The 19,132-nt window shown below is 49.2% G+C and overlaps 1 protein-coding gene across 3 annotated transcripts; it reads left to right on the top strand.

The window, feature by feature from the left end:
- The first annotated feature begins 500 nt into the window (after positions 1–500).
- On the top strand, positions 501–18,807 carry LOC140258159 (solute carrier family 22 member 4-like). Of its 3 annotated transcripts, XM_072348198.1 has the most exons (11): positions 501–611; positions 901–1,927; positions 6,103–6,206; positions 6,422–6,576; positions 8,623–8,794; positions 9,858–9,984; positions 11,713–11,813; positions 12,745–12,959; positions 13,608–13,790; positions 14,951–15,086; positions 15,977–18,807. In XM_072348198.1, exons 2-11 carry the CDS (start codon positions 1,535–1,537, stop codon positions 16,050–16,052), a joined length of 1,662 nt encoding a protein of 553 aa, XP_072204299.1. In that variant the 5' UTR covers positions 501–611; positions 901–1,534; the 3' UTR covers positions 16,053–18,807. The 3 variants fall into 3 exon arrangements, 2 of the variants coding, with proteins under 2 accessions (XP_072204299.1, XP_072204298.1); XR_011905191.1 differs by lacking the exon at positions 501–611 and having other exon boundaries at positions 825–1,927; positions 13,690–13,790; XM_072348197.1 differs by lacking the exon at positions 501–611 and having other exon boundaries at positions 828–1,927.
- The last annotated feature ends 325 nt before the right edge of the window (positions 18,808–19,132 follow it).

Below are 19,132 nucleotides of genomic sequence, written 5' to 3'. Positions count from 1 at the left end.
GAGCAGGCAATGTCCAAGTGTGGGACTTGCTGCTCACTGCAGCACTTTCTGTGCCATCTTTGGGGTAGGCCCCTTGCAGAGCTCACTGCTTCCCAGCACATGTGCAGCAGCAAGCAGCCCATGCTCCCTGGAAGAACAGTGCAAACATGAGCTGTATCTTCCTGCTGCCTTCCTTCTGCCCACATCACAGCCCTACTTTCCCTCCTGGCTGATTGTGCCCCACACATGCCCAGGGCTGTGCCAGCACCGATAAGAGGACAGCCCCAAACCAGGGCTCATAGGGCTGCCCTGCACAGTGCGTGGATGTTTTGGTGTCTCCCAGGGAAGACTGCAGCTCAGACCAACACCAGAGGAGCCCAGGACAGAACAGTGTTATGAAACAGTTGGAACTCTGAGCACATTTCAAACACCGCCATGTTTCTGAGTGCCCCGTGAGCTATTTCAGGAGATGATGACAGTGTTGCTCAGATTTCCTGCGCAGCCTTGCAGCTATCTGTGTTGTGCAGCAGCAGTCAGCAGATAGGATCTGACACGGAGCGCTGCTCTCCCTGAGCTGGAGCTGCTGCAGGAACCCTCTGAGTGGACACCGCTGACCTCGTGTGTGGTGTAGGGTGAGCACCAGGGAAATAAACATCGTGCTGCAGAGGACGACAGCTCCTGGGGGTGTGAGTGCATGCCGTGTGTGAAGCTGAGGCTGACGGTGGCTGTTTCCCTGTCACTGCCACGTAGGAGGGCTCTGCTAACAGAGCTGCTCTGCCTGCATCTCAGGGGATGCTTCAGGCCAAGGCTCTGCTGCTGCCACCCCTGTGCTGCTCATGGCTCCATCCTAACTGCACCCATCCCCCAGCTGGTAGAAAGGAAGTCTGTTCCGAAAGTAATGCCTCCTATTTTATTATACAGGCTCACAATATCAGAGGTGGATGCTGGCAGTAAGGCAGTAGAGGCTGAACCTTCCCACACACCGACATTCATCGATGCTTGCTGAATGTTTATGAGACCAAACAGGGGATGCTGGCACAGTGAAAGATGGACTGCAGGGGCAACATTTTCCTAGCAGCTGTGAAAAAGTGGGTCATCTCCACTGGTGAAGATCTGTATGAGCCCAGCATGCAGCTCTTGCTCATCACTGCCAAAAACACACTTTTAATGGTGGTGACTACGTCGAAAAAAAGTACTTTGGAGCTGAGAACCTGCTCTATCGAACAGTCTTATTGTCGCTCTCTGAGCGAACTACGTACTTCTGCGTTGAACTCTGCCCAGTGGCAGTGGCACATGCCCGCCCCGCGCCGCCAGCCCCAAAGCTCCGCACCGCATTCTGCCGGCAGCGACGGGAAGCAGCCGGGAAGCGAAGCAGGCGTTGCTCAGAGCGCAGTGCTGCGGAGCCACGTGCGGGCAGTGCGGCTCAGCGCTCCCGCAGCGGCTCGGGGGGCGGTGGAGCGGATCCTCGGAGCGGGACGCACCGCCCGGAGGGGCCGGACCGGGGCGGAGTCGCTCCGCACGGGGCGCGCAGAGGCGCGGAGATTCATGCAGCACCATGCGGGACTACGAGGAGGTGACCGCCTTTCTGGGCGAGTGGGGCCGCTTCCAGCGCCTCATCTTCTTCCTGCTCAGCGCCAGCATCATCCCCAATGGCTTCAACGGGATGTCGGCTGTGTTTCTGGCCGGTACCCCCGAGCACCGCTGCGCTGTGCCCCCCGGAGCCAACCTGAGCGAGGAGTGGCGGAACGCCAGCATCCCGCTGGAGCTGCGCGGCGGACTCACGGAGCCGAGCCGCTGCCGCCGCTACCGCCTGGCCGTGCTCGCCAACCTGTCGGCGCTGGGGCTGCGGCCCGGCTCTGACGTGCAGCTGGCGGGGCTGGAGCAGGAGCCGTGCCTGGACGGCTGGGAGTACAGCCGCGATGTGTACCACTCCACCATCGTCACCGAGGTGAGTAGGCGCGGTGCTGTGCGCTCTCCCGAGTGGCGGGTCCCCGGGGTGGGTGGACAGAGCGAGCGGCTCCCCCCGACACACACCACCTCCCGCAGGGCGAATTCCTGAGGGAATGAGTCGGATTCATGAGAGAAAGACTGGGGCAGAGGTGATACTCGGGGGGAGGTGAGCAGGAGCTCTGCAGCAGCTCGTCTTATCGCTGTGTGTTTTCATCTCGAGCGCCGGCGTGGTTTGTTTGGAGAGGGATTTTCGGTGGCGGAGAGGCTGAAAATAGAAGCATGATGGTTTCTTCCTGCTGTTTCCTCCTGCTGCTTTCTCCCTGCTGGCACGCTGAGCGTCCTGGCTAATTCCCATTGATTTGCTTCTTGGCACGGGGATGCTGCCGCTGCCAGAGGACACGGAGTGTGGGGCTTTGGTGGCTGGGAGCCCTGTGGGCAGTGACCCGGTGGGAAGCTGACTCCGAGCTGTGAGCCTGTGGCCAAGCTGCCCTATTTGACTTTAAGCCCGTGCAGTGTCATCATTTGTACAGGGACATGGGGACGTTGGTGGTGACAGACACAGGAGCACTTCTGTGGTTTTCATTTAGATGGGCTCTCTGTCTCTGCTGGTGATGAGCTGTGATAGAGCACAGTGTGACACCCCAAAAGCTGTGGGACTGATGTGCTCTTTGTTGTTGTATCAGAGGGTGATGGCAATAACGGGCTCAGCCCACGCTGGTGTTTGGCAGCCAATGGCCCCACGTGCCCCTGGATGGGCAGTGTCACACAGTGTCCCCAGCCAGGATGGTTCCAAGCGGCCCAGGGAGGAACAGAACATCCCACACAGACTGAAGCCATTGTAGCCTTGGGCTTCGTTCGTGCACAGCTGTGGAGATTGAAATCCTGCCCTGGTCGTGCTCAGCTGTGCCAGCATTAACCCTGCTGGTACCACAGGGTCACATTCCACTCGTGCAGCCCATGGCTTGTGCTTGGGGTGTGGGCAGCTGTGGTTGGCACTGACTGCAGCCCTGGTGACTCAGCAGGGCCATCAGCTACCAACGCTGCATGGCTGGGAAAGGTTCTGCCAGGAACTCAGGGCTGTGAGGCTGTGCAAGGGGCACGGGGACACTGATGTGTGCAGGAGGGAAAAGAGGCATCGTGGGGAGGGGACAGCAGCCCCTGATGTGCTCAGCCCCCAGTGCTCACTGTGGGGTTTGCCATGGGGACCTGGGGCACAACAAGGGGGCCAGAACACTCTCAGTTTCAGTGGAAACCAAGGGCTGGGTTCCCATCTGTACACCAGATGGAGAGGATTCTTGTTGTGTTCGGAATGGCATGAACATGTGGAAAAGATTTTGGATTCAGTTTTGAAACAGGGAAAGCAAGCAGTGATGAAACCATAAAAAAGAGCAATTTGGTTAAACTTGTGATGCTGATTTTTGTGCCCAGCATTTCTGTCTGTGTTCACAAAGACAAGTCTGGGCACACCATCAGGCAGGCTCCCTGCAAAACCATCCTCAGCAGAGGAGCAGAATTGGATGGTACAAGATGGAACACTGGAAGCTGTGTTTGGTTCACTGAGTTGCATCAAATCCTGTTACTGCTGCTGGAAAGGAGCAGGCTGGGAGATGCCAGCTCCACGCAGAGCTGTCTGGGGATGTGCAGGTCCCCTGAGGCAGAGCATCCCAGGCACAGACATAGGGTTGGTCTGAAAACAGATGACAGAGAAGTGATGTGCCGGCACAATAGCAAAGAGCTTATCAGCGTGGTAACGGTGGTATGATCATAACCAGCTCTTATTCCTGGTGGTAAAAGCTTGGAAGCTTACCTGAACTTTGCCCTGCAGTGCACTTGGCCAGGGACATTACAGTATTACTTATTTGCTGGTTAATGGATAATTAATTCAGCAAAGGCCATTTGGGCACCATGGCTGTGAGTGGTGCAGCTCTGGGTTGCTGAGTGCAGGCACCTTCATCAGCAGCACTGTTCTGCTGAGCAGCCCCAGGTGTGCTGGGAGCCATGGGTTTGGTTGAGTTTGTGTGTTTTATGGTTGTCAAATGCAGTGAGTTCCTTCAGATAGAAAAGATAGAAATCCCAGCCTGCCATCAGCTGCTGCAAGCTGCATATCGCATCCTGCAGACGTACAGGGCTCTTGACCCAATGTCATTAATTCCTGCTGTCTGCGTAGCATGCCACGGGACAGCTGGTGAGAGGCATTAGGCACTGGGGAACACAGGATCAGTGCAGGTGCCTTCAGCTGGTGCCTGTGGCTTTGTATAGGCATTTTGGAAGTGCTGACCCCTCCTCAGCTCCCACCCAGCAGTGCAGAAGCAGGCATTGGGATGCTGTCCTTCTAGGACAGGAGGTGTTGGCCTCATGTTGCACCAGGGTAGGTTCAGGTTTGATACTAGGGAAAAATTTCTTCTCTGGAAGAGCTGTCGGGTTCTGGCACAGGGAGTGGGGACTTGGTGGGGTGGGTTGGGTTTGGGCTTGAGGATCTAAGAGTTCTTTTCCAACCTTAATGATGCTGTGATTAAATAGTGACAAATGTTAATCCTGGGGCTTCGTTTCTGACCCATGTTCTGAGTCCATGAGCCCCCAAGCTGTTGGGAAGCCTCCTGGTGCCCCCAGAGCAGCATCCAGGTGTCCAGTGCTAGCCTGCAGCTAGAGTGGGTCGGGGTCACTGGGGACAGCTGCCCCGGCTCTGCCTATTTGTTGGGTACCACATTTTCAGGTCCTGATTAATGCTCTGTGTTGGCTGCACGTTCTGGCACTGCACTATTTGCTGACTGCACAAAGTTGAGCAAGTCAGGGCATGGCAACTTGGAAGCCTTCTCCCTCGTTCCCTGTCCTCTTGGCTTTTCTAGGAACATCCTACAGGAACTCTTCCTTGTAAATCTCGGTGCTGGGAGATCACAGGAGGATGCAGCACAGTGGCACAGTGCTGGCCCAGGATAGAGGCCCACGGAACGCGAGCTTGTACCATGCAGGGGCAGCCCTCTTGCTGCCATTCCTTTGCCTTTGTTCAGGTTTTTTTTTCTGAAGGAACTCTTGCATTTCATGTCCCATTCCCTGAAGCTGAGTTTTGCTGTATTTTTAACACAGGGCTTGATTTCCATCAGGTTTATAGGAAATCTCCATTCCCTTTGACAAGAGTCACAGATGCCAGCACACACTTTCCAAGAGCAGCATCCCTACTCCAACATTTCAGGAGTTGGAGCTGATGATCCCTATGGGTCCCTTTCCAGCTCGGGATATTCCATGACTCTGTGATCCCTGCAAGTGTCAGATCTGTGTTGGCCTAACTTTCCCCTCCATCTTATCAAGTGCAATTAAGATAATTACAGATGAGCACCCAGTTCTGGCCCGTGCCTACCCACCCCTCCCTTCCAGCAGGGACACGATGCTTTTAGGTACTAATAAAATTGAAGGGGTTGAGGCACACCCCCTGGTTCCTCTCCAAAGGACAAGTCCTGGCAGAGGCAATGTCCCCGCTCTTGACAGCAAGGCTAATTACTGAAATTACTCTGCACTTTGATCCGGGGATGATCAGCCTACCTTCACGGTACATCTGTCTCATCCATTTGAAGTTCTACAGCACCCCATAGGTGTGCCCTGACCGGGGTTGATCTCTGGGACGTCAGCGAGCCCTGCTGCACTCATGGTGCTCTTCTGCTTTCTTTTAAGCTCTGTGTGGGTGCTGGGTGGAAGTTTCCATGCTGGCTCCTGTCCCAAACCTCGTCCCAGCTGTGAGGGTGAGCGATGAGCACCTGCAGGCTGCAGGGGGAATGTGCAAAACCATCTGTGTGAGAAAATAGTTTGTTCTATGCATGCTCTCACATAGATTCTGTCGCTCTCACATAGATTCTGTTGCTCTCACATAGATTCTGTCGAACCCACAAACCAGAGGACCTGAGGATGCGGTTAGTAAGCATGGTGGGGATGGGCTGGGGGTGGACTTGGTGATCTTAGAGGTCTTCTCCAACCATAATGATTCCATGGTTCTATGACACAGGACTGGATGCAGGCAGTCCCATGGGCATGGGCAGTTGCATGCTGGTAGCAGAGACTTCAGTGTTCCAGCACTGAGGATGGGTGAATTCATCCAAATTATATGGAAATGGGTGCATTCCCGGGAAGCAAAGATTCCTCTGCTTGTTGGGCAGAGGCTGAATGTGGGCCCTTCTCTTGCAGTGGAACCTGGTGTGTGAAGATGACTGGAAAGTGCCGCTGACCACCTCCCTGTTCTTCGTGGGTGTCCTGATCGGCTCCTTCATCTCGGGGCAGCTCTCAGACAGGTAATGCTGCCAGCACTGTACAGAGCAAGGCAGAGTCCAGGAACAGCCCCAGCTGGAGGCTGTAGGGTCCATAAGGGAGCTTAACACCCACTTTTCCACATTTCAATCAAAATCTGCTTTAGCTTCTTTAGAAGTTCTGCATCTCACACCGCACCTAGATTCCTTTCACCACAGCTTGATCCCATCTTTCCAACCATGCCCTTGTGCTTCCCCAGGTTCGGCAGGAAGAGCATCCTCTTCTTGACCATGGCTGTGCAAACCGGCTTCAGCTTCCTGCAGATCTTCTCCACCAGCTGGGAGATGTTCACAGTGCTCTTCCTCATAGTGGGCATGGGACAGATCTCTAACTACGTGGTGGCCTTCATACTGGGTAGGAATTGAACTGCATTAGTTATAGTGCTTGCTTAATGTACTATTTTTTTCCTTCTCAATCTGCACTTCATTAAGGACAAGGCTAAATCTTTGTTGGTACAGTTCCTAATTTGAGGCCACTATGATTTTTTTTTTCTCCTGGATGCCTTAAGGGATCTCTTCAAATAATTAATTAGAGCTTGTACTTTCTGCAGGCTTAGAGAAGAAGTTAGGGGCAGCAAACATCAATACAACCACCCATTTCTGTCCTGTTAAGGGGAAGAGCTGGGGGGAGGCTTAGGGCTGCTATCAGCAGGAACAGGGCTGTCAGCTGCAGCAGCATTTGGGGCTCCTCCCTGCCCAGCCCCTGTAGCGGAGGGATCTGCACACCTCTGAGCAGAGCAGCATTGCCATGGACAACACATAGCCACGCTCCTTGTGCAGCACTGCATCTCAGCCAGCTGCTGTCACCTTACTCCATCCTGAGGTTGGCTTTGTCCCTCATGTTGCATTATTTGGGACCATGAAGGGGTTGGTTGGGGCCAGTCTGAGGCTACCAGCATCACCCTGCATCCATTATGCTTCATCTGCCAGGGGAAGCTGCTTGCACAGAGTCAGGGGCTTTGGGCAGCAAAAGCGACCCTGATGGCTGGGTAGCTGCGGGCCCTGGATGGCCACAAAATCTCTCTGTATTTTCCCAGGGGGAAATGTGGGGCAGTGCTGTGTCTGTGGAGCCGCAGTCTGGGGATGCTGCTGCAGCTCCTGGCAGAGCTGTAGGGCTGCATTCAAAATGTCCATGTTCAGGTGCTGAGGCTGTAAAACAACACCAGTTTGTGAAGGTGTGTTTGTGTCAACCCAGAATTGCTATTTCCTGGCTGGGAGAATGAGGGCACAGGAGGGGCAGAAGGAAGTAGTAGCTGGCAGTTCATATTGGCTTGGTAGTGCCACAAGCCCTCTATTTTTACATTATGTTTATAAAAGAATCATGGAATGGTTTTATTGGAAGGGATCTCACAGCCCCCCCAGCTCCACCCCTGCCATGTGTTGGCTGCTCCCCACCAGCTTGGGCTGCCCAGGACCCATCCATGGCCTTGGACACCTCCAGGGAAGGTTTACAACATCCCTAGTTTTCATTGCTAGGTGTGGCACTGGCCCCAGGCTGTGTCTCATAGCTTCTGTAGTCATATGGTGATGCTGAATGCAGCCATAGAGTGCTATCAGGGACCTTGCTGCTTGTGTTTCATGCCCTGCAGCCACAGCATGCTGCTGGCAGTGAAGCCTTCTGTTCCCAGAGATAAAGCAGCACTGGTTCCCACCCACAGACCTGTTTTCCTTGGGCAGCAGCAAATTACTTGTTAACCCCAAATTGGATGTGCTGCAGGTGGCCGTGCACTGGGATGGGGGGAGGGGAACCTGTCAGCTAGGAAACCTCAAATCCGAGGGCAGAAAGCTCTGGGAAGGGGCTGAGCTCCCCGGCACTGAGCAGTGCAGAGCAAATAGCTCCAGCAGTCCGCCCTGGGTTGGACTTAACAGACAGCTGTGGAAATCTGTATCTTAGTTATGAGGCTAACAAAGGTAATTTAGGAGCACTCTGCTTAGTCTATTCCCCGAGGAGAGGTTATTCACCTTCACAGGGACCTCTGGCTGCTGCTGAGGGCATTGGCTGCCTTTGGGGCTCAGTATTTCCCATCTGCTGGGAGCAAAGCACAGAGCCTTCACATTTCATTTCCACGTGGGCTGTTCCCAACTCATTTAAACTCTGGGATATGTTAAGTGGGGGACTTCATTAAAAGGCACTGTCAGCTGTTTCTTTTTTAATTTGCAGTAGAGGAGGACGTGGTGATCCAGATTGCTCTGAGCCCCCTGTTAGATCTGCCAGCTCTAATGGCAATAACACAGGAACTGCACCATTACTCCTTGGTGGCATCCATTGAAGTGTCATATAAGGGGAACTGCTCTTTTCTAACATTGCTCAGCTCATCTCTTTGTAAATGCACTAAAGTATATATTCACGATTGACCAGGAAGAGTTAAAATGCTAATCCAACCTCCCTTGTTTTAAACAGGAACAGAAATTCTTGGCAAATCAGTTCGTATTATATTCTCTACATTAGGAGTTTGCATATTTTTTGCAATTGGCTACATGTTGCTGCCCCTGTTTGCTTACTTCATCAGAGATTGGCAGATGCTGCTGCTGGCGCTCACCCTCCCCGGGCTGCTCTGCGTTCCGCTCTGGTGGTGAGTGTGGGTGTCCTGGGCACCTCATCCCCTTCTGGTGGATTTTCTTTGTTCCACGTGAAGGGATTTGCTTTGAGGTGGAGCTGGGGGGGTGAGGGGCAGGGGAGAAGGAGGAGGGAGGAAAAGGAGGGGTTACCTGAGGGTTATTTTGCTCATTTAACTTGAAATGTCTCAGAGTCCTTCACCACAGTTGCGTATCCCTCTGTCCCAAACTGCTGCTTGATGGGGAGGTTGGTTTTGTATGCAAGCCTTCAGATTTCTGCTACAGGATCGGTACTGTGAGGCATGTGAAGAATGTCCCTAAGGCATGGCTTCAGAGTCCTGCTTTGCAATTTGGTGGGAATCTCCATCAAAGCATGCAGAGATTGCTGTGAGTGCACTTTCAGTTTGGAGCCAATGCAGTGGTGACAGAGTTCATGTGGCACTCAAAGCCAGGACATGGGTTAGCCCTTTGAAGAGCTGCTCGGTAAAGGGATTATAGAACCACAGAATGGCCTGGGTTGGAAAGGGAAGAGGGTTTAGTTAAAGAAGGGTGAGACCTTCTGTCCTGTGTTAATTGACTCTACACATGTCCTGGAGTTGCCTGGAAACTTCCGTCAGGGACCCAGCCACCATTCTTTGCCTAGGAGAGCCTGCATCAGATCTGTGGCGGAATTGTCAGGTTTTGTACATAAGATTCCTATGACACAGAGCTTTTTGATGCACCCCCTGCACATGTAAAGCATTCCCACACTGTATGCAATTTCCTGAGAATGATTTTGCTAAACCTTGGTCGAGCTGCCCCCATCCTTGCTGTCTGTGCACTAACTGTGCAACGTGCTGGGTAACAGTGGTGAATGAAAGCTGCCCCCAAGGAGAAGTGCCTGTGCTTGTGCTTCAGCATGAGGACACACACATCCCATGTGCCCAGTCCTCCCCTGGTCCCATTGAGATGGGTTGCATTGCCTGCGTGCTTCTCTGCTGACTATAAATGAGAGCATCACTCATACGGTGCATCCATGTGGTTTTAATAATGCCTTACTTTGGTGAAAAGCATTGAGTCATTTATTCTGAAACACTGCAGGATCATCCCCGAGTCCCCTCGCTGGCTGATCTCCCAGGGAAGATACAAAGAGGCAGAAGTTATTATCCGAAAGGCTGCAAAAATAAACAACACTCCAGCCCCAGCCGTGCTTTTTGACACCGCAGAGGTATGTGTCACACATCCTATCGCTTTTGGCTTGTTGTAAACTGGCACAGCAGAACTGGCTTCCAGCCACAGCTCACAGAGGCTGGCAGGCCTGCTGGCCTCAGGTAGGTGTTGGGGCAGCAGGTGAGAGACGAGCAGCCACGGGGCTCACTTCTTGGCTTGTTTTTTTAGAGGAAAATCTTTTTTAGCGGAAGTTGGTTATGGTTTTCAGGGCAAGGGTGACCCAGCTTGCTTCACCCTGGGGGCACTGAGGAGGCCTGAGGAAGACAAGTTTGACCCCATTCCAGCTTGGGGCAGCATCAGCTGTTTGCAGTTTAACTATAGTCCTTTGCTGAACTGCACGTGAGCACTAAGTCCAGGTCCACGTGTGCGGGGTCGGTGCAGCCCAGGGATGCTCAAGTTGAACAGAGAAACAAGTGCTGGAGCTGCACTTAAAGCACGTGACTAGGGTGAAAACACTGAATCACGTTAAGATCTTCTGCAGGCCTGTGTTTTTTTTTCTTCTTGTATTTCATATTTTCTGGTTAAAAGGAGAAAGAGAAAGGATTGCTCACAGCTGTGACACAGCTGGGTTTCGTGCCTGCCTCCCTACAGGAGCTTTGTCCTACTCTGAAGCTCCTGAAGCCTCAGAAAGAACCCAGGCCAAGCTGATGGTGACCATGGTTCTGTGCAGGGTCTGAATTTCTGCACTGTGTCTCCTGACATCTCCTGGTACAGCAATAGCAAAGCACTGCACACCCCTTGTGAGACTTGAAGCAAAATGCACGCTGCCCCTCTGGTTGGCAGCACCAAGTTATGGTGCTTAAGTTTTGGCTGAGCTGATGAAGATCTCTTTCCCAAACATCTGTGGTGCAGTAAATTTGAGTGCATGTTCTATCTATGGGAAGTTATGGGCACCATGGAAGCATTATCTTTGCTGCTGGATGTGACATTTCAGGCTCTGGCAGTTGAGTACAGATCATCACTCTGTGCATATTTGGGACCAAGCGACAGCTCAGCTGTGCTCTCTTCGTGGGAAGCTCTCATCCCAAGAGCCTGTCCACAGCAGCCTGAGGATGATATCTGCACCTGAAGCCTCCCGCTGAAGTATTGTTCAAATGCTACAGTGAAGATGTTCCTCAGAAAGCATCATCCATTCCTAGGCAAGGGAAATCTGGGGAGCCCCACAGGAGGGTCTGGGCAGTTCACCATCACTCTGGGGCTGAGAGGAAGCCTGGCTGCCAGCACTGACATCTGCTTGGGCTGCTCTGTGCCTCAGCATGGTGCTGGCTGGCTCACCTTGGCTTCTGCACTGTGGCCCAGCATCAGTCTCCATCCCCTGCTGGCAGCATGCAGCTGAACTGGTGTTGTGCATTTATCTCCCACCCTTTTGAAAGATGAGCAGAAGAGAGCAGAGCACGCAAGTGCACACACACAGAAAAACACCTTTGCTCATGAGGTTGCTCCTGGAAGGACTGTGTTAGATCCTTGAGGAAGTGTTAATGCGCCTTTCTGGTCATCCAATTTATATGCACAGTGTAGCTGTCCCAAGTGCTGCCTTTTTCAACCCAAAAACTCAAGCCACTATGGAATGCTGCTGGTGCAGAGACCAGCTCCGCTAAGGACTCGGGCTGACCCATTATCCCAGTGCAGTGGTAACTTCCTGCTGCCCGAGCTATTGGTATGCAAAGGTTATTGTGCTCTGAGGTGTGTGGGAATTTTTTTGGTTTTGTTTTCCTTTTTCCTTCAGATGCAGGATTCGAAGCCTCAGCAGCAGCAGAAGGCTATCCTTCTGGACCTATTTCGAACCCGAAACATTGCAACTATTACTATTATGTCATTACTTTTGTGGTAAGGAAATGTGTATTCCTAAAGTCCCCAGGCAATAGAACAATCTCTGATTTGAAGGCACGTGTCACAGGTTTAGATAGCAAGTTTCAGCCTTGGTGCCTGCCCTCACACGGCCCCTTGGCTGGTACATGTCTCTCAATAGCCTCTGCACCTGCGCTGCATTAGCACACAAGTGTGGAGGTGTAGCCTCTACTCAGTGTAAAACAGAAAGGAAACCATCTGCAACAGCCTGTCTATGTAATTTTTTTTAAGCTCCCATCTCTGTAGACTCTATTTAAAGAGAAATGCCTCATAGCAGAGGCAGCATCTCAGTAGCATAATGAGCACCAATACCAAGGCCAGCACTTGTGTTGTTCCTAGCTGTGAGGTCCTGATCCCTGCCTGGGCAGCCAAAGGAGTGAGGACCAAGTGATGCACTGTAGGTACAGAAAGGGGCCACAGTTTGCCTATTTCCCCAAAGGAGGGACCTGGCCGGCATACTCAGTATGCCTGCAGGGGGCAGGTCTGAAACCTGAACATGCAGCTCTGCTGTGAAGATTAAAGTCAGATGTATGCAGATTGCTGAGGGTGGGAGAGCCCATCAGTGGAGCATGACACAGTTGGCATGGGAGGCTTTCTAGTCTTGTGTCATTGTGCTGTTAATGAGCCCACTGCAGGGAAAAGCCTTCGTGGGTGTCTTCCACAAAGCCTCATACTTGGTGTAGAAGGCGGAGGAAGGAGAGAGAAATGGGAGGTCTGCAAGCTGCCATGGATGTGGTCACTGGAAGGGATGGCAGAATTAGAAAGGTGGGGCTGCCACTGGTTTGGCTGAGCCACGCTGTCTGTGGTGATGCTTTGCGACATCCGAATTTTGTAGCAACCTCTGAGGCAACACCGGAGGTGCTCAGAGCGCAGCGTTTTGGGAATCATTTGGTATTATTGCTTTCCTCAGGTTTTTCACCTCTGTTGGTTACTTCGGCCTTTCCCTCAACACTCCAAACCTGCATGGTGATGCCTACATCAACTGCTTCCTCTCGGCGGTCATTGAAGTCCCAGCATACATCATTGCCTGGCTGCTCCTGCGCTCTCTGCCTCGCCGCTACTCCATATCCGGCACCTTGGTTTTGGGAGGAGGTGTTGTCCTCTTCATTAAGCTGGTTCCTGCAGGTACGAGATCCAGCACACCCATTAAATTAAACATTGCCATGTTTCATGCTTCTGTCTCATGGTTCTGTGAAACTACTGTGATCAGATTTGGGGGCTGAGGTCATATTTATGCCGATGGCTGCTAGTGATTCTTTTTCCAATACACACATATATGCTGAGTCACACACTGCTCTTAATTGTTGTGTCAGATTTCTGAGCTTTTTATAGGCCAGGGGAACCAGCCAAAAACGTACTGTGATTTATTTGGTTATGCAGAGAGGCTGAAACCTCCCTGCAAGCCTCCCAGACTTCACAGTGTGTAAATCTCCACAGAATCTTGCAGAATAGGGGGTGGATTTACGCTTGTGCTTTGTTACTGTGTAATATGGAATTGTGGTCTATTTCGAGAATGCCTTTTCATTGGGAGAAAAGCAAAAACTGAAAAGTACACAATAACCTGTGCCTTCTGCAGGGTGCTCAGCAGGGAGTCTGCAGCCAAATGGGACTAATAGGCTGCAAAACTGGAAACAAAATAAAACAAAAAATCCCACATGACTCCTGTGGGAAAACAAAACAAAAGAGCAATAGGGTCTGTGGGAGGTAAATGAAATACAAGTAATGAGCAAAGAGTGTTGTTAATTCATCTTGATTTTTATCTTTCTCCTCCAGATCTCAATGCCCTATCTGTTTGCCTGGTGATGCTTGGAAAATTTGGTATCACAGCTGCGTTTTCAATGCTTTATGTCTACAGTGTGGAGCTGTACCCAACGCTGGTCAGAAACATGGCAGTTGGAGCTACGTCCACAGCTTCCAGGCTGGGAAGCATCATTGCTCCCTACTTTGTTTACCTGGGTGAGATATCCTGCACGCTTGCCTTGAGCTGCATAATTGCCCATAAAATTACCTGAGCTGAGGTGCAGGTTCAGCTGTGAGCCCCCTCCATTTGCTGTCTACCAAGTCCATTCTCTCACATTGGGTCTGAGTTCACTGTTCTGTACTAAGCCAGGTGCCTTGACATTCATTTTGCTTTTTTTCTTACTGTTTACATCTCAGTCTTTGAGCAGAAGCGTTCATTCCCCAGTTTGACATCCCATTCTGAGCGCTGCACAAAGACAATGCAATGCAAATGTGAAACAAGAGGCAGAACGGCCGTGGTGCTTCTTGGGCTCTTCAGTCTCTGCTGCAGCATATGTAGCAGTAATGGACATAGACAGGATTAAGCTTTTATTGTTACATTTTGCTCACAGGTTCCCATTGGCTCAATGTTTAGAAAGTCTTGTTGCAGCCATCAGAATGGTTTTCTAAATGTTAGGAGGTTTTAAGAGAAACTGGTGAGCTGCTGAAATTTGCTACGGCTCAATCAGACCCTTGCAGTTTGTCCAGCTCATGAGCACTGAGGAGACCAAATCACAAACTTTGGCTCCAAATGTGAAATTCCCAGAGGCCTTCATTTTAATCCTAGCTTATTCCTCACATTAGAAAGCATGCTGCTATATCCCAACTACAAAATAAAGCTGTCAAGTTCAGTTTGGTCTTTCCTCTGCCTTGCCTTCATTCCCTTTACTGAAAGACCACTTAAATTCAGTGTTACTGTGATGAAAGTCCTGCACTTTGCCTTAATGCTGGTGTACTAACTGCAGGCTGCTGGCAGGGGCCGCTGCTTTCATGTCCTGAATCAATAGCTGAGCAGACCAACGTCAGAGCCTCTTGTCTGTCCCTGCAGTGATGCTTCATAGAATCATAGAATTGTTTGAGTTGGAAGGAACCCTTAAAGGTCATCTAGTCCAACTCCTCTAAATGAACAGGGACACTTACATCTCCATCAGGTGCTTCTTCTACTTCCAAAGAGGAAAGTATATAGGAGTTCCCCCCACTAATGGTCCATTAGTCTGAATTTTGCCTCTTTGCTGCGTTATTCCAAATGAATTCTGCACTGCAGTGATAAGTAGACTTAATGCATGGGTTCAATGAAGGTGGCCCCATAGTTGATCTTCTGTCCTGTGTTCTGCCAGGTGCCTATGACAGATACCTGCCATATATCGTCATGGGAAGCCTGACTGTGCTGATAGGGATCCTCACCCTGTTTCTCCCCGAGAGCTATGGCAATGCTCTACCTGAGAGCTTTGAACAAATGCTGAAGGTGAAAGGGTAAGTCAGCCTTCATCCACCCCATCCTCCACAAGAATTCAGGACTTCTTTGTGCATAATCTCTTTCTTACAATGACAAAATGTTTCATCAGATCTATTGCAAAACATCAAAGCTTTCAGAGCGGCCTTTTGGTCTGTTGTTAATTCTACAGACAGCTGTCATGTACCCAAGCACTGATGTGCTTGAAGGTGGTCACCTGCAAACAAAGGCTGACTCCCACCAGATGCTGTTTTGGGTACCATAATTAAATATGCCCACTGAAATCTGTGTCGTACATCATAGAGCTGATGCAGTGGAAACAGAGCTTGCTAGCCACCACTGTGGGTGGGAAATTAGTGCAGAAGAAAACTGAATTAGTTGAAGTGTGGCTGCATAGACACCATATATCACTCAGCTTTGTGAGAGAGAGTGAAAAGAATTTGCCCTTATAGGGCAAAAAACCAACCAAACAAAAAAGCCACATGGAATTGCCTGTCGCTAGTGCCTGGTTGGTAAAGGAGCTGCCATTGTACTTTCAGGGTAAGGAGATTTCTCAGGCGAGGTTCCTTGATAAGAGCACGCTGCTCTTTTTCACAGCTATGGACTTCTCATATATCGGACATTGCTTTTAGCTCTGCAGTTGATGTCTAGATTCCCTTTGCAGACTTCTTGAATAAACAGAATGAAGTAACTGAATTGCAGTCTGTGAATCGTGTTGAAGCTCAAAATGTTGTTTCCTGCACTGCTTCTCCCGTCCAGAAGGGCATACCCTAGAGAAGATCTGTTTTTTCCCTATGTTTATGCTAGTAGTGTAACATGGTTATTTTAGCAGTGCTAGTATGGAGGGCTCGTTGTCTGGTCTCACTCTGTAAAATGTTTTCTGCCTTCTCAGTCTTTTACTTGCTTTCAGTTTCAGGAATGGGCAAAAAAACACTGGCATTAGGAATTCAAAGGAGAGTCCTAAAACTCTCATAACACCGTTGTGAAGAAGGATGCACACTCTCAGAGGGACTGGAAGAACAAGACCTCAAAATGCATTTTCTGCCACACGAAAACAAACAAAAACACAATAGCCAATGCTATGGCACTGTAGTTATTGTCCCTTGTGCTACTGAACCCATGTAACTATTTTCTGAACAGATGCTGTCTGCTCCCATAGGGCTTTTAGTTTGTAATTCAGTGTTCTGATTCTTGGAGTGTGTGAGCAGATCCAGCCCCTGTTGAGAAACAGAGGTCTGCGTGTGCTAAACATGACTTGAGGAGTCATAGCACAGCAATGACTGCCCTCAGTCATGTACTCAATGAAAGCTGCTAAGAGATTAGAAAGAAGGCAGCAGTGCTGATGGTGGTGGTTTTCTCTCACTGCATACTGACTGGAGGAAGGGAAGCTGGGTGTCTCATTGAACATCTCACGTATCTCTAAAGGAAAGATCCCAGCCTCATTTGAAATCTGTAACCAAGGCTTGATGTGACCTGGAATCCACTTCTGATCCACTTGTCCCTATAAAAGCTGATGCTTTTTCATAAGGCCCGAGCCTGCTGAAGTCACTGGGCTTTATGAGTGTTGAGGTGTAAGGACTGGGCTAGGGCTATATCTTGCTCATCCTTTTGATGGGCCATGCCCACTTGCAAAAGAAACAGGCTTTGTCCTGTGGTCCTGTTCAAACATGCTCTGCATTTTCAGCTTTTGGGTTTCTCACAGTAAACTGACATAAGCAACTTCTATATCCTTTTGTGGTTCTTTTTCAAAGCATTTCACTTCTCCTTTGAATATATACTACATTATGCTGTACCTTCCAGTTTTGAAAGCCTCTACAAAAACCTCTGTACCATTTACAGATTTAAAGGAGATTTGATGCTTGCAAAAATCTGATACAGGAGATTTATGTGCAGCTACTAAGAACTGCAAAGGGCTCATTGGGGACCATACTTTTTATTTTCTTTTCCTTTTTTTTTTTTTTTTTTTCCCAAAGCAAAAATAATGCCAACAAAGGCAGTATTTTGTTTTTTTCAAGTTATCTGTGTAGTTTATAAATGTTTGGCAAAGCTAGATGAGATGAGAAGTTGAATGTAGTAGAGCTTAGGTTTGTGCTACTACTGTTTTACCAACACTGCATAGTTTGAGAAAAGAAGTGTAATGTCTTTTACTTTTCTATTTATTGGTTGTGTGTGGACTTTGTGGCTGCATGAGTCTCTCATGCTGGGTAGGCTGATTTTTTTCTCCTATGAAAACCATTTAGTGGCGAATCACATTCCGTTGAGGCCAACAAAAGCACACCGTCTCCTCTCTTAATGTGAGAGTTCACGGCATTTTGTCTTGTGCTGCCATCTGGCACAGGAGTGAAGCTCTCCCTGTAAGTTCAAGCACAACTATAAAGGTTTATAACATTTAAGTGCAAGGAACTTGTGCAATCATCTCCAGCTGCTCTTTGGGATGTGGCAATACTACTTCCTATAGTACTAATTTTCTGCAGTCATGCTTTTTATCATAAATGTAATGTGCCATAAGGCTAACGGCCCCCACGTCCTCATCCCTTCTCCAACTGGAATTTCCTTAATGACAGCAGTGTTTCATTCTTTATTTTCCTTATTGCAAAGTTAATCTATCAAGCAGCTCTTTAGGTATAACTAGATTTCTGAACCAAACCTTTCTACTGGCGTAGGGCAGGTCTGAATACAGGCGGCCTGTATTTTTATGAAGATTTTTATATTAAGTTCATATTTCTTTTATGTGATTGTTGGCTTAGGTATTTCTGAAAGGTAAACCTTTCTGAAAGGCAAATATTTTTATATTCTTGAACTTTGTAGTATCTTAAAACTAGATTCCATATTATTATTATTTTTAAATAAGGAAGAGGATTGTGGGTTTTTTAAATACCTTGTTTTAATCGGTCTCATTTTCCTTGCTTTTACCATTGATCAAAATCTGGTGTCATATTGAAGTGTTTTTAATAGCAAATTAAAAAAAAAACAATGCAAGAGTGGAATGCATTGTTGCCAAGAATGTGATGTTATATGGACTGAGTGTGTCTGAGCACAGTCAGAATGAGACAATGAGATTGCTTCAGCTGATGAAGCACTTGCACGGAGGATTTCTGTCCTCTGACCGTATCTTTCCCAGGCCAGAACAGGGATTTCTGAAGGAACTCAAACAGAAACAGCCTGCTGAAGACAGGGATGAATCTGGAGGGCAGGAGTGCCAGATTCTGGCAAGTTACTAAACATTTAATTGTAAAGCTGAAGAAAACAGAATCGGTTTTGTAGCCATTGGCAGAAATTAAGTGTATTTCTGATGAGAAACCTAAGGCTTTCACTGCAATCTTCAGTGAATTTTGTGTGTCAGATTCTCGATGGGACTCACTGTGGGACCTGTGTGCTCACCTGAGCTGGGAGGTGCATGTACAGCTCTGACCCAAAGATGGGGGAGAAGCAGGACTGGATGGCTCCCACCAATTGAACTCGGCCTCAGCTCTCCTCTATCACATTTACCTGGGTCTCTTTGTGTAACCTCTTATCGTTGGTAAGATCTGATGCTGGCTTATCAGATATCTTAAAGCAGGTATAAATACATAGTTGTTGTCACCTGGTAACTCCTGTCTTTAATGGAATAAAATGTACACTAGCATTGTGTACTTTCTGTGCGGTCTGTAGTAGAAAAATAAAGTCTCCTAAATGTAACGCTTTGTGTAAAAGATGTTTAAAGAAGTAATTAAAAATGAACTTAGCTCGCATGAGTTATGAAAATAAAAGCCTAAAATAAACTTTTTCATGAGTTTATTTTAGGCTTTTATTCTCTTATTCTTTTATGCTTTTCCCAGCTCCCCATGAGCAACCTGGACTTGACCATAGCAGCATTTCAGCCTCACACCATCATCAGGCATTGACCACGACAATGTTTTGGCCTTGCACCATGCACTGGGCTCTGATCACGGCAGCCTTTGAGCCTTGCACCTTACACCTGGCTATGGTGATATTTTGGCTTTGCACTGTGAGCCTGGCCTTGACTATAGTGTCATTTTGGCTTGCTGGAAAGAAGCAATCCCAGCTGTCAGACCACTGCCCAGCG

This window comes from Excalfactoria chinensis, chromosome 13 (assembly GCF_039878825.1).
Source record: "Excalfactoria chinensis isolate bCotChi1 chromosome 13, bCotChi1.hap2, whole genome shotgun sequence".
In the NCBI taxonomy this organism is placed as follows: Eukaryota; Metazoa; Chordata; class Aves; order Galliformes; family Phasianidae; genus Excalfactoria; species Excalfactoria chinensis.
This window is presented reverse-complemented; position numbering and strand designations above follow the sequence as displayed.

Bases quoted from the DNA above. Each gene is read 5' to 3' on its own strand.
- LOC140258159 (XM_072348198.1), top strand. From the start codon at position 1,535: ATGCGGGACTACGAGGAGGTGACCGCCTTTCTGGGCGAGTGGGGCCGC. The intron at 1,928-6,102 runs GTGAGTAGGCGC...CTTCTCTTGCAG, and splicing joins ACTCCACCATCGTCACCGAG to TGGAACCTGGTGTGTGAAGA. The intron at 6,207-6,421 runs GTAATGCTGCCA...GTGCTTCCCCAG, and splicing joins TCGGGGCAGCTCTCAGACAG to GTTCGGCAGGAAGAGCATCC.